A 21,932-nucleotide genomic window follows, 5' to 3' on the forward strand; every position below is an offset into this window, starting at 1 on the left:
AAATTAAAACTGTGTGCCGCAACGAGACTCGAACTCGGGAACTTTGCCTTTTGCGTCCAAGTGCTCTACTTGTTTCCGATGAAGTGTTCGAAATTACTTAGACAGACCATGTTATTTCTTTCACCTAGAAAGTTTGTTCGTCGAATCATTCTTACTTTCATGGGCAGCAGGAAGTACACGGGTGTGTTGGTGTTGCCCTGTAAGTAGACGGCGGATGGTAGTTGAACTGAATACAGATTGAAAAACAGTGATATAATAATTTCCCCAAACAGGGTAGTTACCATGATGCATGTTCGTACTACTCATCCATTCTACACCTATCCCTACGATCCGCAAACTGCCGGTAATAATCCATGGTGATATAAAGGAAATTACTGTAACAATAATCACATACGTACCTTGAATTTATAATTATATTCTTCAGAAATACGTCAGTCGCAACTGAAACCTCGACATGTACGGACGTTACTTTTACATTCAAATCATTTCCTATAACGGCGATTACAACAATGCTACTTGTTACATAAAAGGTATTCGCAACCACTCTCCTCCAATTCTAGAACAAAAGTTCCTTATCCTTTCGTTGTGTGACCGTAAGGTCATGGAATAATGGTGTCGCAATCCAGAGAGTGCTTAGCTCTCTCGCTGTGCATGTACATTATCGTTGGTGAGCAGTTTGCGCCTTCTTGTAACATTATTAAACTCTCTTATTCAAAAGACACGATACAAAGAGGGACAGTACAAACTGGGAGCGGATATGTATTTCAATACGGCTGCTATCAAACAACATTCATTTGACAGAACTAACAGATCGATGATATTTGACAAAATCGCCCCTTCAGGATCCTGTCAAACTATTTTGAAATTAGAAGTAATATGGGTACCTGTCTTTAGTAAATGTTGTCATGAGCAACAGAAGGACAAATTTAAAAAAAAAGTCACACACACGAGCGTAGTGCATCGTCTCTTGTCTACATTGGTTGCTTTTCTACACGAGTTCCGCGATAACATTGTAAGTTCTGTTTTTATCAAGGGTTCATGGATTATAGATATTCGAAGTCGGTCCCTTCCCCCCCCCCCCCCCCCAACCCTATTCAATTATAAGCCGTCGAGGTTCCAGGTCTGCATCCCCAGCCGGGTGCTACAGGGAAGCGTGCCACTTTGCGGAGCATTTAGTTGAAAGTGTCGAGGCGCTGACTGCACGAAGTATCGGAGGATGTAATTCAGTGTCAGAATGGACGGGAATGTGTTCTTCACTGTGTTCTTAACATCAATGATTATCCACTGTCGCTAAGAACAGATTTTACGTTTACAGGTTCCAAGTGGCACACGCACCGTAAAATGATTACGCCTGCTTTCCACTTCCGCATATTAGACAACTTCGTCGAAATATTTGCTGAAAACGGAGAGATTCTAGTTGAGAAACTTAAACCAAAAGCTGATGGAAAAGACTTTGATATCTACCCGTTCATTACCCGCTGCGCTCTGGACATCATTTGTGGTAAGTGAATATGAAATCACGAATATTACTGAACTACAAATAAAAAATAATTAAATTTTGATTCACTTGCTATGGGCATAATCATTCCTGAAAAGGAAATTATCGGTATAATTCACATATCTAATCTCCTCTGTTTAGTACTCTGTGTTGAATCTCTTATCCTTCTTAAACAACATCTCACGACTGGTTAATTACGCGTGCTATCAGACTACTTTTTCTGTCTGTCAGTACTTTGTAGGTTTTCACATTAGGGAAGCGTCGCATCACATTTACCGTAGGAGCTCTACTGCTGTTCATTTTTCGAATCGGTCGAACATAGGCAGCTGATCGATCACAAAAAAAAAAAGAAGATGAGAAGGAAACATATGAAAATAGAACTAGAAAACAACATTTATTCACTGTAATTTGAATAGAGTCTTTAGTACAGCAAACTTAAGTTTTCGCCCTTTGACATCTGTGTTACATCATCCACCCACACGCCAGAACCCTCACTATGTTTTCTACCAACTTACACTCATTTTATGGAAAAGTAATACTTCAGTGTATTAACGTTTCACCTGTCAGATGGCTGATGGCTGTCAAAGGCTTCACTCTCGAAGTACGCACGTTTGGACAAATGCGTGAATAGAGTGTTGCTATAGTGGTTTTGAGCATACTTCAGCTGCATCGAAAGGTAAAACCGTTTACCAAGGGACCATTTACAGAAGCCTTTATCTTCTAACTTTCAGGGGACTCTACGGTTCCAACATTTCTCACGACTCAGAGCCTCCACTTGTTCATAACCCTCACCAACTCCAAATTGGTGAAAAATTGGCTCTAATGGCTCAAGTGTCATGCGACAAAACCTGAATCAGACAAGAATGTTGTACCACAATTCAACTCGTCACGGTACACTTTCCGTTGCTTTGAAAGATTGAATGAACCAACAATATTGCGTGGCTTTGCGCAGAGGCAGTCCGGTCCTTGGGTTTCCGTATTCTCACATCTTGTTTAACGCTGGAAACAAGTGATTCTGCTGCTGGACACGTTAAGTATTTCTTATGCGACATTGTAATGGGCCGGTCCTCACACAACACGTGGTGCTCGTCGCCTGTGATTGAGGATGGACAGCCATAGCAGGCCACCGCACTATCCTCCATTTAGCATTCGCTGGCACTCGACGGTGAACCCTCTGAAGAAGTACATATCAATCATCGTGCTTAGGGGTCAATATCTTATTAACACTGCAATTCGGAGAATGCGGGATGCGAATCTTCATCCAGTGATCCTCGATTAGGCTTTCCGTAGCTTGCTTGAATCATGTCAGGTTGGCTCTCATATCAGCAAGAAATGACTACTGAGGCCATGAAACCCTATTCTTTCCTTTAAAAATATAATGTATGATTACTGCAGTTTGCCTGCGTGAAAGAAAACTGTTGCATTTACATCACTGAAAATGAAATGTCGTGTGGTTAGGGGGTCTCGTCGGGTTGACCGGTCGCCTGGTCCAAGTCTTTCTTAACTGACGCCACTTCGGCGACTTTCGTGTCGATTAGGATGATATGATGATGGACACAACACAACCTCCCAGTCCCCGAATGGAGAAATCCTCCGATGCAGCCGGGATTCGAAACCGGGTCCCTCGCATAGGATTCTGCCACGCAGACCACTCATCTTTGAAGACGGACGTGTACACCACTGATTTGTATTGTATGTACATTAATTATTTACCTTTGTCATAGTTAACCGTATACTGGAAGGACGTGTATCGTTCACAGGCTCTCTACGTTCAGCCCATTAGTGGCTGATTTGTTTTATGAAATGTTAGACAAATTTCCGAACGTTGGTAAGTTCCTGCTGCGATGTTTTGGAACAATCGAAACCCTGGAAAAGTGGTTAAATCTCACAATGGTTGATCGCCTTATTTTCAGTGTTGAACAAGTAAAGTGCTATTTTTCAAGGGCGGAACTTAGCAGGCTTGGTGGCTGTTAAATAGAAATTCCACTTACTATATGAATGCTCGTTACAGACAGTACTAAACCTGGGAGGTGTAGATTTTGCATGTACTCGGTGTTAGCATCCCGGAAATTGAGTGCTAGGTGGCTTGCTACTCAGCTGGCGTGTAAGCTGCGTTCCAGTAGAAATACTACGTAATTACCGTAGCGTCTGAGAGCATTTTCAACACCAACATTACAGCAAATATCGTCATGTTTGCTCTGAAGCCTAGCCCCCCTATTCCGCTCTCGCTGTTACACGCTATAATTACCCAGTTTGGGAGTTTTATAAAGAGGTAGTCGGAGGAGGGGATGGTTAGCCATTAAATAATGTAATGTAAATGTAAATAATTTAATGTCGAAGAGTGCAGTCTTCCCCTGATCGGTTATACTCTTACCTGAATACGAAGTATTGTTAAATGCAGTTGCGTTTGGCATCTTCAAACTGACGAGAGAACACGAAAGACACTGATGTTCAGCGAACGCAATTCCATGCGCACCTTTACGAAGCGTCTGTCAGTCTTGCTTACATTTTCAAGAGAGGACTCTGGATTTAACGGACATTTGTGACCATAAAAATGATAAATAATACGAAATGAAAATGTATTTCCACATAGGCCTTTATAGCGTCCTTACAAAACACAACGTGGAACTAAACTTCAGAACGAAAGGCTCTCAGTTGGAATGTAAGACTTAGCAAAGAATCGGGAGTTGAAACTTTGTCAACTGGCATGCAGGCCATCAGCGTGTGCGAAAATAAAGTAAACATCGAGTTTCACGCAAATCCGAGGCCAAGCGCCAGAATCAAGGAACATACAGGATGTTTGAAAATGAATGTACGGGTTTAAAGGCTTTGTAGCATTTAATACGTTCAACTTACAGTGATAAATATTACATCAAATGAAAGAGCAACCGAAACAGTTTTGTTAGTACACCAGTGCACAAAGCGTATGGAATGACCAAGACTGACTGAAGAATTTGTTGAACGAGTGAGTGTCTTTAACGTGTAGCCACAAGAAATCAGTTAGGAAGGCTAGTCGTGAATTAGCAGGTCCAGTGATCTGTGCGGAGACTTTTAAGGATAGTCTTAACGACTACGTCTGTATCGTTTGCAGTTGTTACAAGCTCTAAAGCCTGCACACTAGGTTTACGTGCCAACTGTGCAAAACGAAATGTTGCTGCACGACGATGAAGATTTACTTCAGAAAGTATATTAGAACATTTTTCTTAATAAGTATAAAAACAATTGCCTTGTCGGTTACCAGCAATATATGCACGAAACTATTAAAATAAATAATAACGGTTTACTGCAGAAGCCATTCGATGTAAATTAGGCTATCAAATAAACAAAATAAACATTAATCGAAAGTTGCAAGCAGCGGGAAACCTTACGTAGAACTGTCAAACACTGAAGTGTTCGAGAGCCTAACAATTAATGTCACATGACCTCAGTGACAGCAGTGAATTTGCCGAGAGGGAATAAAGCATTCGGCACTTTCGTCACTTCTTTCTCACCGTTATTTTCTCAGTTTGTCGGAGGCCTGTTAGAGGTTATCTGTGCTGCCGATGGCCTGTACGTATGATAACATAACCAAATATCCAGCCTTTCACCGACATATTTATAATGGTTCCCCACTTACTGGTAATGTATACATTATTGTGTTAGATATACAAGTTTTCCGTACGTTCTTTGGATGAGGGCGTCACTCTTGTTTTACAGATATAGATATAAAGTAATTTCAACCGAGATAACATGACTTTCAAACAGTAATGTATATACCAATACTGTGGTATCAACACAAGAAATTCATTTGTTGGAGGATAATTTCATAATCTGTAAGATTGTAGAAATTTATATTCTTTTCTAATTTCATTTAAGAAGATAGAAATGCACTTGTACTGACGCTTTATTTCCTTTTCCTACGACCAGAAACAGCAATGGGAACCTCAGTCAACGCTCAAAATCAGACACACTCTGCTTACGTCAACGCCGTTTACAGGTACATGTTTGAAAATGAAATCCTACATGTTGCAAATATAACAGTAGAATATCTACAGCCCTACATCCTTTACACTGTTAACTGAAATTATGTCTACTATTTTTAGTCAAACTTTGATTTATTGAAAGCTGTGTATTATATTACCTGAAGGTATTTTAATCATCACCTATTGATCTAAAATACATCATATTTAAGAAAGGGGTTTCATTCTATATCTAATACAGTAAATAATGTACAAGACTAGCAAACTTACTGATGCACAATTACCTGCGAATGATCAGTTTTCACACAAGTGCGGAAATAACGTTAAATATTCTATATATGTAGAATATCGGAAGCTGGCAGTCATTTAACAAATTTTGTTCCTTATTAACACGTAACCGGCTTCATCCATGCATGTCCAACTTCAGATTTGTACATTCACATCTTAAGCACTGCAAGTCGTTAGCGCTATGTAGTCTGTTTTTATGCTATGTGACACATATTTATTTCGTCGTTAGGACTTCGTTTGTTTAGCTTGGATCGATGCTTCTAGTTAGAAAAGCGAAATGCATGCTCTGCTTGCGAAATTTGTTTGTAGTAGGCAAGGAAATTTCATAATAAGGTTAAAAGAGATACATTTTTGAGATGAAGGTCATTTTTCCAGAAAATTACAATATACCTCGCAGATACTACATGTAAATGAAACAGGCAGAAAGGTGAACTAGTTACGAGAATTACAAATATATACACAGCAGCATAAAACATCTCTTAAATGACCAGACAGAAGTAGCAAATTAGAAAACTCTTTCAAATGTTTCACAATTTTTTCTACAATAGTTACGATGATCAACACGTTAACTGAGTTCGCTGTGTAACTTTTGTACTTGAATTACATATACAAATCACATTGTCTTAGTTATGTAAGTATCATCATAGAAACAACTGTTACACTTCAAATGCGTCTGCGTACAACTTCGTATACTACACTATTGCTCTCTCACGCTATATAAAGGGAATTGTAAACACCAGCCCTTGCTTCTTAACAGATGCAGCTTTATAACCACAATATGATGCAACGTTATGTCAAATATCACGTAATTTACTGATCCTTTGTTGTACGATAGACACCGCAGATGAACCTAAGTCTTGTCGCGGAAACGGAAATAAAAAAAAAAGTCAAAAAGCCGAAGAACCAATGAAAATTTGTAATATGTCAATGATGAGCATATTTCGGCATGATGTACTGTAAACTTCTGTTCCACTGTTTCCACTAAAGCCAACAGTGAACAATCGTATAGATTAGACCATAACAGCCGTGTGACTCCGCTCTGTAGATAATCATTGATAGATTTACAACCACGGCCGTTATACAGTTTGTAAGGCCCTTGTCCAAGGCTTGTATGCCTTAAAACCGTGGGTGAATACTTATGAAGTGCTATCAAGTGAAAATCTGTAACAGTTTATGTGAAATTAATCATTGTACGCTACTTAAAGCTAAACTATTGTTCAGACTATATATTGTGCAGCGCGACAAAGATTTCCAGGTAAACACGAAAAACACATTGCTAGTAATAAAAAGTTAAGTTTTTCTTCCTGCTAATCATAATTTTTGCCAGCAGGGCATACACTTGCTTTTCCTAACTAAAAGCATCTCGTTTCAACATCGAAATAATTATTTCTCACTCGGTACAACAGCAGAGCCACGTATGTGATTGCAGCCATGTGAAGTTAGGCTTATGTATTTGATACCTATTATGGCCCGAATAAAGAAGTAAACGATCTTAAAATGCTAATTCGCTCCCATTAATTGTCAACATGTCACACTAGTTCAAAGTAACACATAAAATTGTTTTACGTATTCTACAAAATGCCCCGTTTCAGTTCACTCCGATAAGTGGCGGAGCTAATTTCAGTACCATGTAAATATCTAAAAATGTAGCCCCAACTTTAGAACAAGGATTAGGTTCAGTTTCTGATACTTTTTATTAATTTCAGGATCAGTGAACTCACCGTGAAAAGAATGATTAAGCCATGGCTGCACTCTGATTTCATTTTCAAAAGGACTTCGACAGGGCAAGAGTACTACGACCAACTGAATATCTTGCACGGATTTACAAAGAAGGTAATGGAAACATGTTCCTTCCTCATTTTTCCATCTTTGCCAAGGAAGCAAAAAAACCGTATTTACTACGTGATTTCTACTGTTTTACAAAGAAGGTAGGTAAGTGTTGTTCTCTCTGAATTTTTTACAGCTTTCTGTGCTTGTCTGGGGTGCTTCTCATAATATTGTCTGTAACGTTTTTCCGTCGTTGTCTATGGTGATTTTATTTTTTTCTGAGGAAATAAATAGTAATAAAGCAAAATTTAAAACATTAGTGAACAAATGAAGGGTCATGAGAAGTGTGATTTTCTTGATGTCCGCTTACGCATCTATGGGATCAACAATGAGTTTCATAATTGCTTGTCTCGAGCGCGCGCAAGGCCGCGATTTGTTAAAGCGAATTCTGCAGATGCGACTGGACACGATAAGTCGGTCGTAAAGAAACAGTCGATCGCTAGCCGAGCAGAAAGAAGTGCTGAATTTTACGAACGGTAATAATAGTAATAATAATTATTGTTATTATTATAATTATAAAAACTGAAGAGTAATTAGCAATTAGGCCATGTCGTGCATTCTTGAAAATAGAACTTTTATTTGAATCTCCTGGAAATATATATATATTACTGTACCATGAAACCTGATAATGGTGTTACCTGTTTTCTATGGATGGAGATCTTACTTGTACAAATCTGTGTTTTGGCTGCTCAGTTCAGGAATCGTTCCACATCTAAAATCACCTTGTCATCGTTCTGGAAATTCCTGCCAGAAAGTGATTTCTTTGTCCGTGGAAAAAGGTGAACTCAGTGTATGCCACGTCAAAAAAAATATGGGGGAGGTGGCGGTGAAATAAAGAGATAAAATTTGATAACGCAAACAAGCAGCTTCTCTGACTGTATCCTGTTCAGAATGAGCTGGAGCGGTGTCGTTGAGTAAAACCACTTCTTGTCATGTTCTAAATGTCATGTAAGATGTTCAGTACGGATCCATGACCGATATTTACTTTTTCCACTAATGCCTCGGTTGTGATACGCTGATCTTCGAACATTAGGTCCGCTGCTTCTCTTGCGAATCTTGGTTCTTCACAAATAGTCTATCACTTCACTCTCCGGTAGTCACCCTTGTCTGACCACAGTGGAAGCATCCACGCCACGTAACCATTCTGTCATACGATGGTGCACTGTAGCCGTGTACGTCCACCAACTCAGCACGGATTGTTGTAGCTTTGTCCTCGTTCAAAAGCAAGAAACAACTCACCATTCTCTGCTCAATAAGTGAGCAATTTTGTCTCTTCAAGCGGCGAGCTACGGTACTGTGGCAAGGCGAGTTCAATGTATGCTAGGACTGCAGCCATTTGTTCGAAATAAACAAAATACTAATTTCGTAATTTTATTTTTTCAAAGTGATAATTAAAACTTGATGATTACCCTATCCCCTATAACTTTCGCCGCAGATATTGCGGTAATGGGAAGTGCTATTGATGTGTGGCTTTCACAGACTGGATTGGTAGTCCGTGGCTCGTATTGTTAGCCAATGAAGGATAGTAATAATACGTATAAAATGTAGTTGTTATTCAAACATACAATTTTTAAATGGATCAGTATCTATAGACATAACCAAACTAAAAGTAGGTTAACTTAGAATATCAGTGGTGTTTGTTGCAGAATTCCAGCGCGAGCGGTTTACGATATATCATATTTTGACAAGTTTCCACACCAACACCTGGTCATTCAATCTGCGTAGTTTTGTGTACGATGTTGTTATGTTTGCTTACTGTGTGCTTCTGTGTTCCTTGAATTCATTGCGACTTGCTAGTCAGTTAGTGTGTGACACTTCAGGCAGTAGGTCGTGAGTGAACGATGGTACTTACCAATACAGAAAAAGCCGACATGCTCATGGTGTGTGCAGAGAGTAGCTAGAATACAGTTCGTTCTTGTACGGTGTATGCGGCAAAATATCCCAGCCGATGTCAACCATCTCGGCAGTTATTTATCAAACTCTTCGTAGAGTTATTTGAAAGTCTTAGCGTAACACCTGGACAACGAAACAGAGGAAAACAAGTGACGAAGAAGAGGGAGAAATTTGTTGCTGTTGCACTTGATCCGCACGTCAGCTCCCGCGCAACCTCATTAGGAAGTGGCTCGAGTCAGGCATATGTCCTACGCATTCCTCATAGACATAATTACATCCCTATCACATTTCTCTCCATTAAGATCTGCACGGAGACGATTATGAGATTCATGTTAACTTTTGTACAAGGGCATTAAGACAGGATACTCCAGTTGTATGATTGTCTTGTTTAGTGATAAAGCCGCATTTATCAATCATGGCCAGATAGACCGCCGAAACATGCACTAATGGGCTGTTGACAATTTCCGGTGGCTTCATCAGATGGAACGCCAGCGTCCATGGGGTGTAAACGTGTGGTGTGGGATAGTGAACCATCAGTTCAAAGACCCGTTTTATACAGAAGGATTTCTGAACGCGGTCAAGCATCGCAACCTACTAATAGACCATCTTCCACGGATGCTAAAAGATGTTTCTCTGCATACTAAGAGGAACCTGCGGTACCAACATAATGGATGTCTACCCCTTAGTGTACGAAATACTACAGCATGTCTTCATGTATTGTTTCCAAGTCGTTGTATTGGACGCGGAGGATCTGTACATTGGCTGGTCTGTTCCCTTGATTTAACGCCTATAGACTCTTTGCCTGTCGGGAAAGCTGAAACATGTTGTCTACAACGACAAACCAACCACACCCAATGATATTCAACGACATGCTACTGTAGCCTGTTCGGACATCTCCGCTGAAATGCTAGCACGTATGCAGCAGCCATTCCATACCAGACTGAAAGCGTGTATTGCCACCGAATTGTTACTGGTCACAATCCACATATCTATCGTATGTCCTATTGTTCTCCAGTGTGTGCTACCTAAGGGATTGTACAAATGTCGGTGATGAAACTTTTGAAAATACGACATCTCGTAGACGATTCGCACTAGAATCCTGCAGCAAACACCACTGACACTCTCATTTACTCTACTTTTAGTGCGTTAATGTCAATAGCCATTGTTCAGCTTAAAAAAGTGTATGTTTGCACAAAATGCATTTGGTATGTATTATTACAATCCGTTTTTGGCTAACAATAGGAGCCCCTGACTACCAATCCATCCTGTGAAAACCGCACATCGATAGCGCTTTCCATTTCCGCAATATTTGCGGTGCAAGTTTTAGGTGATTCACCCCGCATATTAATATTTTTTCTGGATCATTTCTACTTTTGCATTCAGATCAATTGGGCATTAATATGACACTCAAAAACTACGTGATCTGGCGTTCCTCTATAGAGCGAGCCAACGTTATGCTGGGTAGCTGTGAAACACTGAAAAGTCATCTCTACTGGTCTTTATTTCCGATTGTCACTTGCTCCCGCCAACAGCCGATACAGAACATTGCCTGCCAAAGCAGTGCACAAAGTATATGTATTGTTAGACTCTAGCAGATAAAGAAACCCCTCCTATAAATTGATGACATCTTTTCTCCTGCAGGTGATTAGCGAAAGAAAATCAGCCCGTAAGGCAAACGGTGCCCAGCCGAAGACACCACAAAAGGATGACCTAGGTAAGTGTTATTCTGTTTAGAATTCAGACAGAATGACATCACTAATACAGTGGAAAAGGTGTTCACCCACAACCTAATATTATTTACAGGTAGGAAACGACGTGTGGCTTTTCTGGACATGCTGTTGGACGCTTCTGAGAACGGCCAGAAACTTAACGATAAGGAGTTGCAGGAGGAAGCGGACACCTTCATGTTTGAGGTAAGAACCGCTGATTTCACGGGTATTAGATTTCAGATAAGGAATATATCAGCAGTTGAAATTTAATTTGTAGAGAACGTATTCTGGAATTACTATATGCACTTAACTGATTCTGGAAAAAATCGTAATAACATGAATACAACGGTACAACAGGTACTTCCAAAAGGTCAGGGCAATCGTGTAGCCCTTTAACTTCGACGTGAATTGAGGTGGTCCCGGCAAGAAAGTGCCAAGCCACATTTTTATGCTTTCCAGATAAAGCCATATTAATGCCTGAGTTATTAAATTTTGGCTAAACACACGTAATATTTTTCTCTGGTATATTTTATTTTGTTTTATGAGACATAATACAAATATTTTAAACTACATTATATAGAAACTAATATTTTAAAATAAGATGGAATATTTCTTGGCACTATGTTGAACAAGCATTTTTATTAGACAAATGTTTCATTAACATTATAAGTGCTTACAAACAAATGTTTATTTACTTTCTATCTTAACAGACAACGTTGCACTTCAAAAACAGAATAACAATGACCCAAAATACTTCTTCTACACCGTCTTCTCCATTATCTTCATCACTAACAGCAGCAGGCAGCAAATCACGAAAAAAGTCGTGGTAGGTTGGTGGAACGTAATTCATTAGCATCATTACATCGTTCAGTTTGATTTTCTTAATTTCAACAGGTCCATTGTATTTCGATCTTAGAGTCATGGTAATTTTAGCCAAGTCAGAGGGCAAGTAAGTGTGTCCAGGAGGGAGTCACACGTTTTATACGTATCTTCCGCTGGGCGTATATTATATTCTTCACAAAATATCTTTCTGTACTCACTTTGAGATACTGCTTGTTTGTTTGCATATTTGTAATACTGACAGTAATTTTCATACAGCTGTGTAATATTCATATCACTGCCTAAGTAGACTCTTTCAGTATTTTGTGACCTACTGTTATGAGAGCAGTACTTGGGAATGGACTTAATGTGAGCAAGGGCACCATTCACTCTATCACTAGTACAAGCATTAGGGCGATTGACATGTTTACCTCGTTTATCAGAAGAAGGTGCTCCGTCTTTAGTTTTTACTCTCGATATTATATTATTGATACGGCCTCTGTGATTTTGTAAGCCATGAATGCTCATAAATGATTTTTTTAAAACTCTTTCTGACTTTCCATTAATCTTCATTCTAAAAATGAAGGTATTGTCTTTGTAACAATTTCTGGAGAATTTTTCTTGTATATCCGTTTTACAGAACATGCTTCTATACTGCCAAAGAGGTAGGTATTTTGCTTATCAATATCTCCCACATCCCAAAATCCATGGACACATTTTTTTATTCCTTCTTTATCCAACTGAAACTTCCGCGTTTCTGCTATTGTTGCTATTAGATCAGAATTACCTGCAGTAGATGTATATTCACGACCTTCGTTTCTTTTTTTATGCCTATGAACCTTCTTCGGGAGTTTCACCATCTTTTTTATCTTTGTTGTTTTGGAGGAGTACTGAATGGCAGTCTCTCATGTGATGCCATTTTTCTTCGTGAAACAGAGTTACTGTCATCCTGACAAAAGGAAATATATGTATACAGTTTAAAGGCGTATTGTTGTAAACACCTCATAATAACAATCTAATAATACAGATGTTTATACTATTCAGAATACCTGTTATATTTTTCATGAATATAGATTTCGAATATTTAGATCAAGAAAGTGCCAAGCAACAATTGTACTTTTGGCATATTTTGCTGTACATAACATAAAATTACAGAAGGGTATGAAGTAATGTATTCTGTAATCATTTCAAAAAGACAAGTAAATAAGTATCAAAAACGCGTCTGGCAAACAGAAATCCACATTTTATCCAGCCAGCAAATACACATGATGAACTATGAGAACAATATATGCCAAGCCATACATACATGAATTTCACTTTCTCATGTTAATTCGTCCTCAGAACGTTGTAAATATTCAGAGTGAGAATCAGCATCTGTGTCTTCACTGTTTTCCGTAGAAAAGTTCATTTTCTTTCTAGAAGCCATCTTCATCAAATTCGTTGTTGCTTGACTCTGACTTGCCGATACGGAAGATACGTAAAGCATTCTGGCAAGAAGAGAAACCTGGAAACAGTACCATCTCGTGAGATTTTAATGCTACCACTACTAATTAACAGAAACTAATTCTATCTGAAGTTATCTATATTATGGAGGCCCAGCGTCCTCAAAATAAGTGGTTGTACATTCGCAATTACATCGGAACCAAATCAAAGATGGCACTTTCCAGAGTTCACAGAGCGTGCTCAAACGCGTGTGCGCCGCACCAGTGCCACAAAGGACAACCACGGAACGTCAAATAGGTAAGAATTTGCACTTTATAAATGGTGCAAAGCAGCTAATCTAAGTTGGGGAGATGCAATTGATGCCGTTTGCTGCCTGGAACTTATGACACCTCTCCAGGATAGTCTGAAAAGCCGGTAATCATTAATTAGATATTCTCCAAGCCATTAAATTGCACGAAGTTCTAGTCATCCCCAAAGAGTCGTCAGCACTCAACCTACCTTCACGTTCGGGAGTGCTGCGTAGCGTAGGTCATGTGGTTTGCCCATTAGCTACTTGCCTCTAAATCTCGGCAGTTTGACACTAGCGAAAATGTACTTGAAAAACAGTCTTTCACTGCCTGTGTGATTTTACTTAGACAACTTTTCTAGCACAGTGTGAGCACAAGAAAAGCTTACTGCGCAATAATGACAGAGTGACACATGGCACACGTCCATCCGGTTCAACCAACGAGCCACGTCCCTCTAACAATGGCACCCAGTTCTTGCTGGCAGCGACATCAGATAGTCCTATGCGTAAATTATGATTGGCCCGCTGATCTTAAACTCAAATATCTCCACTCTATCTTCTCTGATCGCTATGCGGTTTTTGCCATTCTTAGTGTAACAAAACATTGCATCTGTTCTCCAAATAATTAGTTTTCTTAATCATTGTGCTTAAATGTTTAATTTGTGCGATTATCAAACTGAGTGTGCGCAGTGTTATGACAGACCACTGACATGGCTCAATTCAGTTCTGAGCTGAGAGTCTGCCAATTAAGATATGATGTGACTCAGTAATGGAGAGTAATTATACTTAATAACATTTCTGCCGGCCGGTGTGGCCGTGCGGTTCTAGGCGCTACAGTCTGGAGCCGAGCCTCCGCTCCGGTCGCAAGTTCGAATCCTGCCTCGGTCATGGATGTGTGTGATGTCCTTAGGTTAGTTAGGTTTAATTTGTTCTACGTTCTAGGCAACTGATGACCTCGGAAGTTAATTCGCATAGTGCTCAGAGCCATTTTAACCAATAACATTTCTTTTTAAAAATAGTCCTTTCAGCTACCATGTCAATAGTATACATATAGGGCGAAGAAAAAATGCCGCACTTCGAGGTCGACATTCAGTTCCTCATGCAGATTCAAGACAAAAATTTATCTACCAAAATCGGATAGGGTGCATTTTGAAAACACATGTATGAAAAGGAGGAGCTGGCAACACTGTAACATCGTGCAGCGCATAAGAATGTAAAGAGGAACGTGTATCACCCCTGAATAACGTACGAGCTGTCGTAGCTCACTAAACAGATAACTGCGACATCAGACCTGTAACCGCCATTCTCTACGTCTCGTGTTTTATAAGCAGAAAAGCATTTTGTCACGTGACAACAACTTATCACGTGGCAGCAGTATCTGTTAAACTGCATTTATGTGTCTACTAACCGCACAGTGTAGAGCCATAACTCGTCACGTCAAGTGCATTTAAGGCGGCTTCGCGAAGGAGAACACAAACAATGAACAGGTCGACATGCTTTTTATGCTGGGTGCATCCGATAACCAAGATGCTACTGTTGGTGCTCGTGCGTTTGCTATATGGTATCCTCAAAAGCGACATCTCGATAAGGCTGTCTTTCCACAGAAAAGCAGTCTTGGTTCCAAAATTATTTAATATTAACGACGCGTCTCACCGTTATGGGCATCATCAGCAGTAGCTGCTACGTCCATTTTCCATTTTATATGGCTTTATCACGAATGGGTTACATATCTAGCGACTGTTACGCAGTCTGATGATCCCCAAAGGGTTAAACGCGTCACTGATATTAAATAATTTTGCATCCAAGGCTGCTTTTATTCTGGAATAATTTGAAACTGATTGTTGTAGCACCCTGCCACAATGGAATGTAACAAGAATGTTTTTCGTCGCCTGGAGCAACGCTTTCGGGAAACCGATAATCTTCGTCCACAGATAATGGACAGAGGTCGTCAATGACTAGATGTATTACTCAAACAGAGGACGCAATTCTTGAAATCGTTCACTAGTCACCTCGGTGGACTAACCTTGATATTGCAAGGCAATTCCGGACATTTCAAAAACTGGCTGTTGAGGTATTGCACGGTGAAGAAAGGAATCCATACCACTACACTTTGACCCAACACCACATAGCAGAAGACCGCATTCCAGGAGTACAGTTTTGTCAATTACTTTTTCACCAAGTGAAACATAATGAACTTTTTATAAATAGCTTGATATAGAATGACGACTCTAGCTTCACTCGAGAAGGTATTTTCTAGCTCCACAACAGCCATTACTGGCCGGAACCCAACCCACATGTCAGCCGTGAAGTGGCTTTCGGGCACCATTTGGGATAAACCCTTGGACTGGAATCGTGACAGAAGACCTTTTGGACCCTTAACTATTGCCAAACAAGTTGAATGCACCCCTGTATCGTACGTTCCTTTGCAGTACTTTGGCTGATGCGCTAGAAAACGTTCCACTTGGTGTTCGGCGACAACTGTGGTTTCAGCATGATGGTGCCCCACCACATCTTGGAATTAATATGTGTAACGATTTAAATGGAGCGTTACTATGGAAATGGATTGATCGTAGAGGTCCTGTTTCTGTCATCCACGTCCAGCTGTCCTTAATACACTAGAGTTTTATTTATGGGGACACTTAGACGAAGAATTTTATGGTACTCCAGCCATGGGTGTACTCACCCTAATATCTCGCAAGCATGCCGCTTCGGCAATGGTGGCCGCCAGTGTGTTGTGTAGTGTCCAGGAAAGTATAATTCCTAGAGTGGTGAAGTGTTTGCAAATGCAAGGCGGTCGCTTTGAATATCTTCTCTTAAGTGAATGTTTCTCATACCTTTATATACCGACGCTGTGAAGATAAGCCTGGATGTCAAATGTACAGAATGAAATTATTGTGCGTAGCATAATGTACAATCTAGTGTAGAATACCTATCGTGTTTTTTATACCTCACAGTATAGAGACAACGTTACTGTATCCACTATTATTTTCTATTGACTGTATTTGCTACCTGGACGAAACAAAGTGGTCGTTTACGTCTGTATGAAGGTCATGTTATGTCTTTATGTTCAAATAAAAGTAACAGTAAGAGGAAGAAATACACAAGATAGCGCGTTGTGGAGGTGTAAATTGGATAAAGTTTGATGCTTTAACTGCAGAAAATAAGTTTGACGCGGACGTGGCTCAAACAGCGGTGAGTCTCCATATTCATACCCCCGGTATTGCCTCGTCTCACTGAGCTAGTGAGACAGCATCAGTACAGTACTGAGTTCATGCCACCTGTTCCTGGCCACATTGCATGTAGTTACATCGTTGTTAGAGCCATGGTTTTTAAATCGCATTTCTATTCAACCAAATGGCTCGACTAGGTTTTGCTAGATATACTTTTATCTTGAACTGAAGAATCACACGCTGACCATCTCGCGCAGCATTTTTTCTTCAGCCTGTCCACGAAAAAGCGAAAATCGTCTAGGAAAACAGGGAACCAAATACAATTATAGAAAAGTGTGACATAAATTATTTTGTCACAGTATTGTGTCAACAGATGGTACTTTTTTTTAATCTTATGGGACTTAACTGCTAAGGTTATCAGTCCCTAAGCTTACACACTACTTAGCCTAAATTATCCTATGGACAAGCACACACACCCGTGCCCGAGGGAGGACTCGAACCTCCGCCGGGATCAGCCGCACAGTCCATGACTGCAGCCCCTTAGACCGCTCGGAACAGATAGTACTGTTTCTCGCTAACAAACTTGAATTTTAACTTTTTTTTTAATGAAGCTAACACTCTTATCGTTGTCGATGGAACTGCTTGCTAGATGACAGACTAACAATGCAATAAAATTGTCCACAACTGCAAGGTGGGTTAAACATCACAGTGTTTTTACTAGTCAAGGTACTAAGAGGTGCGTCGTTATCGCCCTTTGATACATGAACCGCCTTATCCGGTTATAGGGGCCTACAGTTGTGTGTGGACACCGAACAATGATACATTTCAGTGGTTTTCACATTAGTAGCTAATTGTCAGAGATGAAAGAAGTGATAATTGTTAGTAAGAACTCTTGCGCATGCTTTGGATTGGATATTGGGCGTTTGCTTGAAAAGTCTAACACTTATCCGTTAAGCTACCGATCTACGTGTACAATTCCTTAATCATCCGCAAAATGAATACCACTGTTGATGAAATTTGTTAGTCAGGGATGTTAAGACTAAGAAATTAATGAAGGACATAAAGGAAAAGTAACAAATTATTGTTCATCTCAGAAGTGGAAACAGGACGATGTGTTAAAGAGGCTGAACTTCTTTATATGCAAGGTCCACAGTACGGTTCTTCGGGTGAAATTGTCACCACCGAGTAGACGAAAACTTTCTGGAGATATACGATATTCCAATGCCTGTGTTATTCAGAATTACGGTGCACACATGCATGTCCGAAGGAGTACGCACTGAGACAGTTACAACCGTTATGAAATACATTACATGTATTCGCAATTAAGGATATGGATAATCATCAGCAGTGTAATGAAATGACGACGCTGAAAATGTGTGTGGGGCCGAAGTCGAACCCGTATTTCCCGCTCACCACGAGCGGTCGCCTTACCATTTGGCTACCCAAGCACGACTCACAACCAGACATAAACTTCCGTATGTCATCAGAATTGTGTTTAAAACCTGTATTCGTACATCCATTATGTATGATGCAGTACAGGAACGCATGCATACTTGTGCAAAGGGACCTTGCGTCGTAATTATGAATAACACAGGCACTGCAATATCGTATTTATCCGCCGACACCAGGCAAGCAACTTTCAAGTAAAATGTCTTCCCTGTACGGAAATATACATCCGCCGACATGGGGCAAGCGACTTCCAAGTAAAATGTCTTCCCTATACGGAAATATACAGAATGGAGGTACGAGAACTGGTTGTAGACACATGGCTGACGGCATACCGAAGTTTGGGTCTGCCGGTGAGTCGTGCTCGGGTATCCAAATTATTTCCACCGAAAGGGAGGCCTGTCTGTTGTGTTTATGCTTGTACAAATGAAGATGTCTTGTTTATTTAACCCGTTAAAAAATGGTAAGGCGACCGCACGCGTCCCGGTTCTGCACAGATTTTCATTGTCGTTATCCCCTTATAGAGTTGATAGTTATCCATATTCGTAAATGCGAATACATTGAATGAACTTTCTAGGTAGTCTCACCTAGTTTTCGTCATTCAGTTACAGTGTTTATCATTCATTCCACGCCTTTTTCTTTGGAGTATTGAATACTGTAAGGTATTCCGAAAATGCGGGGTAGCAGTTTAACAGAAAATCACTAAGCATTTATTTTAAGCATTTAATAACTAGCCAACGAAAAGCTCATTAGAGGCAGAGCACAAGGTCGGATTGACCAATGGGTGGATCAGGAAATCGGCCGTATCCTTTGAAAGGAATACTGAGCTAGATTTCCGTTGAATAGGTAATCATAGTGCTATATGGGAAACGTTAACTTCCATATATAAGAACCATGACACGAAATGCCTGCCACTAGACGGCAAGTAGTAGTCAAACCAGTCACAAGAATGACGATTAAGAAAAAGGGGAAGCATGGAATGCCTAATGTATTAATCACTACGCCATTTCACTCCATGAAATTAGTTTACAATATCTTTCGCGGTAGATTCCTTATTACACCGAATTGTAATGTTTGAGTCGTATGATATTGGGTTTTAACAGCCGGTACTGAATATTTCATGTCTTGTACAAAAGATGTATTTTCACGTCTCTTACAAATATTTCAAATAGATGAGTTAAGAAATAATAACAAATTTCAGCCTATATGCTTGCGAGCTGCAGCGAAATGTTTTACATTTTTGTTTCTTTGTAAACTATTTCACAACTTCGCAAACATCTCACTATTTGTGCTATAATTGCAAATCAGCCATTTTGATTCATTTGCGTTTCTCTCTGTGTTCTCAAGGGTCACGACACGACGTCTGTTGCCATGTCGTGGGTTCTGGTACTGCTTGGACACCATCCTGACATACAGGTGAGTTAAAATCTTTTCCTGTCCTTTCCTGTACGTTTTATTTCAAAATTATCGGAATAGGGTGTTTCACTGTAGAATTGTGGTGGGTTTTCAACCAAACTGGAGCAACGAGTAATTGGGAAATTGAACGGAACCGGAACGATGGAGGCTAAAGTAGATACCATAGTTTACTTGCTGGGATAATAAATCCAGTACAAGATCGAGAACAGTTTGTGTAAATATGTCTGTGTATGTATATCTGTGCGTGCGCAAGCCCGCTCTTGTGCGTGCTTATGTGTGTGTGTGTGTGTGTGTGTGTGTGTGTGTGTGTGTATGAATGTATGTGAGTGTATTTGTGTGTGTGAGTGTGTGTGAGAGACAGAAAAATACTGAGCGTAGACTGTGTTTCTCTCCGGAATATATCTCACTAATGCTGTTCGCTACCTGCAGGAAAAAGTCTTCGCTGAGCAGGAAGACATTTTTCGAGACGAGCCTAAGAGACGTCCAACCACGCATGACCTGAACAACATGAAGTACCTCGAAATGGTCATCAAGGAAGCCCTTAGGCTCTATCCGAGTGTTCCAGCCGTTAGTCGCCACCTGACGAAGGAGGTTGATATTGGTACGTATACCATACTACCTTCTTTGTACGCGTACCATTATTACCATTACAGTTGGTTTCCAAGCACATCTGATCGGTCTCTCAACCGGGGAACTCTGGAAGTGTTCAAGAAAATTTGACTACTTGCTAGTTTCTTATGTTCTACATATAAACAATTTAAGGATCAACAACCTGAACATAACAATAAATTTTAAGAATATAACCTGCTTAGAACCATAAAACAGGGTCAAAACAGCGGGAATTCTGTCTTCTATAAGACAAATAACCGTACATTAGCGCAGTAGCTGCCTTTCTTACAGTCATTATATTATGCATAAGGTGATGGTATTGATCTGTCTCGTTCACAGTTGCTTTCATTTTGTTTAGGAGTCAAAAATATTTACCAGTGTTCCGCAGTTACTCTTGTCTACTGGATTTAAGCATTATGCCGATGCTGCGCAGAACGTAGTTCCGAGTAAATGTTGTACCTTACGCACTTTACTGGCCTCGCAGGTGGCTACAAAATTCCTGAGGGCTGCACGGTGTCACTCAACATCCGGCAGACCCACCGTGACCCCGACCACTGGCCGAACCCGGAGCGCTTCGACCCGGACAACTTCCTGCCAGAGAGGGTGCAGGGCAGACACCCTTACGCCTACGTGCCCTTCAGCGCTGGGCCTCGAAACTGTATAGGTAAGTTTCCGTCAGCTATGCTAGCACTGTACAATCGTCTGTCAGTAATTACTTTTTGTATATAGCTGACCATAATCTAAATCTTATTGAAGTTACCGGACGCTGAAAATATCACCACAGTTGTAAGGTTCTACACTACTGGCCATTAAAATTGCTACACCATGAAGATGACGTGCTACAGACGCGAAAATTAATCGACAGGAAGAAGATGCTGTGATATGCAAATGATTAGTTTTTCAGAGCTTTCACAAAAGGTTGGCGCCGGTGGCGACACCTACAACGTGCCGACATGAGGAAAGTTTCCAACCGATTTCTCTTACACAAACAGCAGTTGACGAGCGTTGCCTGGTGAAATGTTGTTGTGATGCCTCGTGTGAGGAGGAGAAATGCGTACCATCAAAGGTCGGATTGTAGCCTATCGCGATTGCGGTTTATCGTATCCCGTCATTGCTCCTCGCGTTGGTCGAGATCCAATGACTGTTAGCAGAATATGGAATCGGTGGGGTCAGGAGGGTAATACGGAACGCCGTGCTGGATCCCAACGGCCTCGTATCACTAGCAGTCGAGATGATAGGCATCTTATCCGCATGGCTGTAACGGATAGTGCAGCCACGTGTCGATCCCTGAGTCAACAAATGGGGAAGTTTGCAAGACAACAACCATCTGCACGAACAGTTCGACGACGTTTGCAGCAGCATAGGCTAACAGCTCGGAGACCATGCCTGCGGTTACCCTTGACGCTGCATCACAGACAAAAGCCCCTGCGATGGTGTACTCAACGACGAACCTGGGTGCACGAATGGCAAATCGTCATTTTTTCGGATGATCGGGGTTCTGTTTACAGCATTGTGATGGTCGCATCCGTGTTTGGCGACATCGCGGTGAACGCACATTGGAAGCGTGTA

General features: G+C 40.6%; 1 protein-coding gene across 1 annotated transcript in view; it reads left to right on the forward strand.

The window, feature by feature from the left end:
* Positions 1 to 21,932, forward strand: part of LOC126199253 (cytochrome P450 4C1-like) — a 213,027-nt gene that overhangs the window by 24,010 nt on the left and 167,085 nt on the right. Inside the window, exons 4-11 of the mRNA XM_049936050.1 lie at positions 1,316 to 1,501; positions 5,405 to 5,474; positions 7,452 to 7,578; positions 11,107 to 11,179; positions 11,269 to 11,378; positions 19,686 to 19,754; positions 20,184 to 20,355; positions 20,848 to 21,027. Of these exons, the coding sequence (XP_049792007.1) occupies positions 1,316 to 1,501; positions 5,405 to 5,474; positions 7,452 to 7,578; positions 11,107 to 11,179; positions 11,269 to 11,378; positions 19,686 to 19,754; positions 20,184 to 20,355; positions 20,848 to 21,027 (987 nt within the window). The remainder of the gene's footprint in view (positions 1 to 1,315; positions 1,502 to 5,404; positions 5,475 to 7,451; positions 7,579 to 11,106; positions 11,180 to 11,268; positions 11,379 to 19,685; positions 19,755 to 20,183; positions 20,356 to 20,847; positions 21,028 to 21,932) is intronic.

This window comes from Schistocerca nitens, chromosome 8, assembly GCF_023898315.1.
Source record: "Schistocerca nitens isolate TAMUIC-IGC-003100 chromosome 8, iqSchNite1.1, whole genome shotgun sequence".
Lineage (NCBI taxonomy): Eukaryota > Metazoa > Arthropoda > Insecta > Orthoptera > Acrididae > Schistocerca > Schistocerca nitens.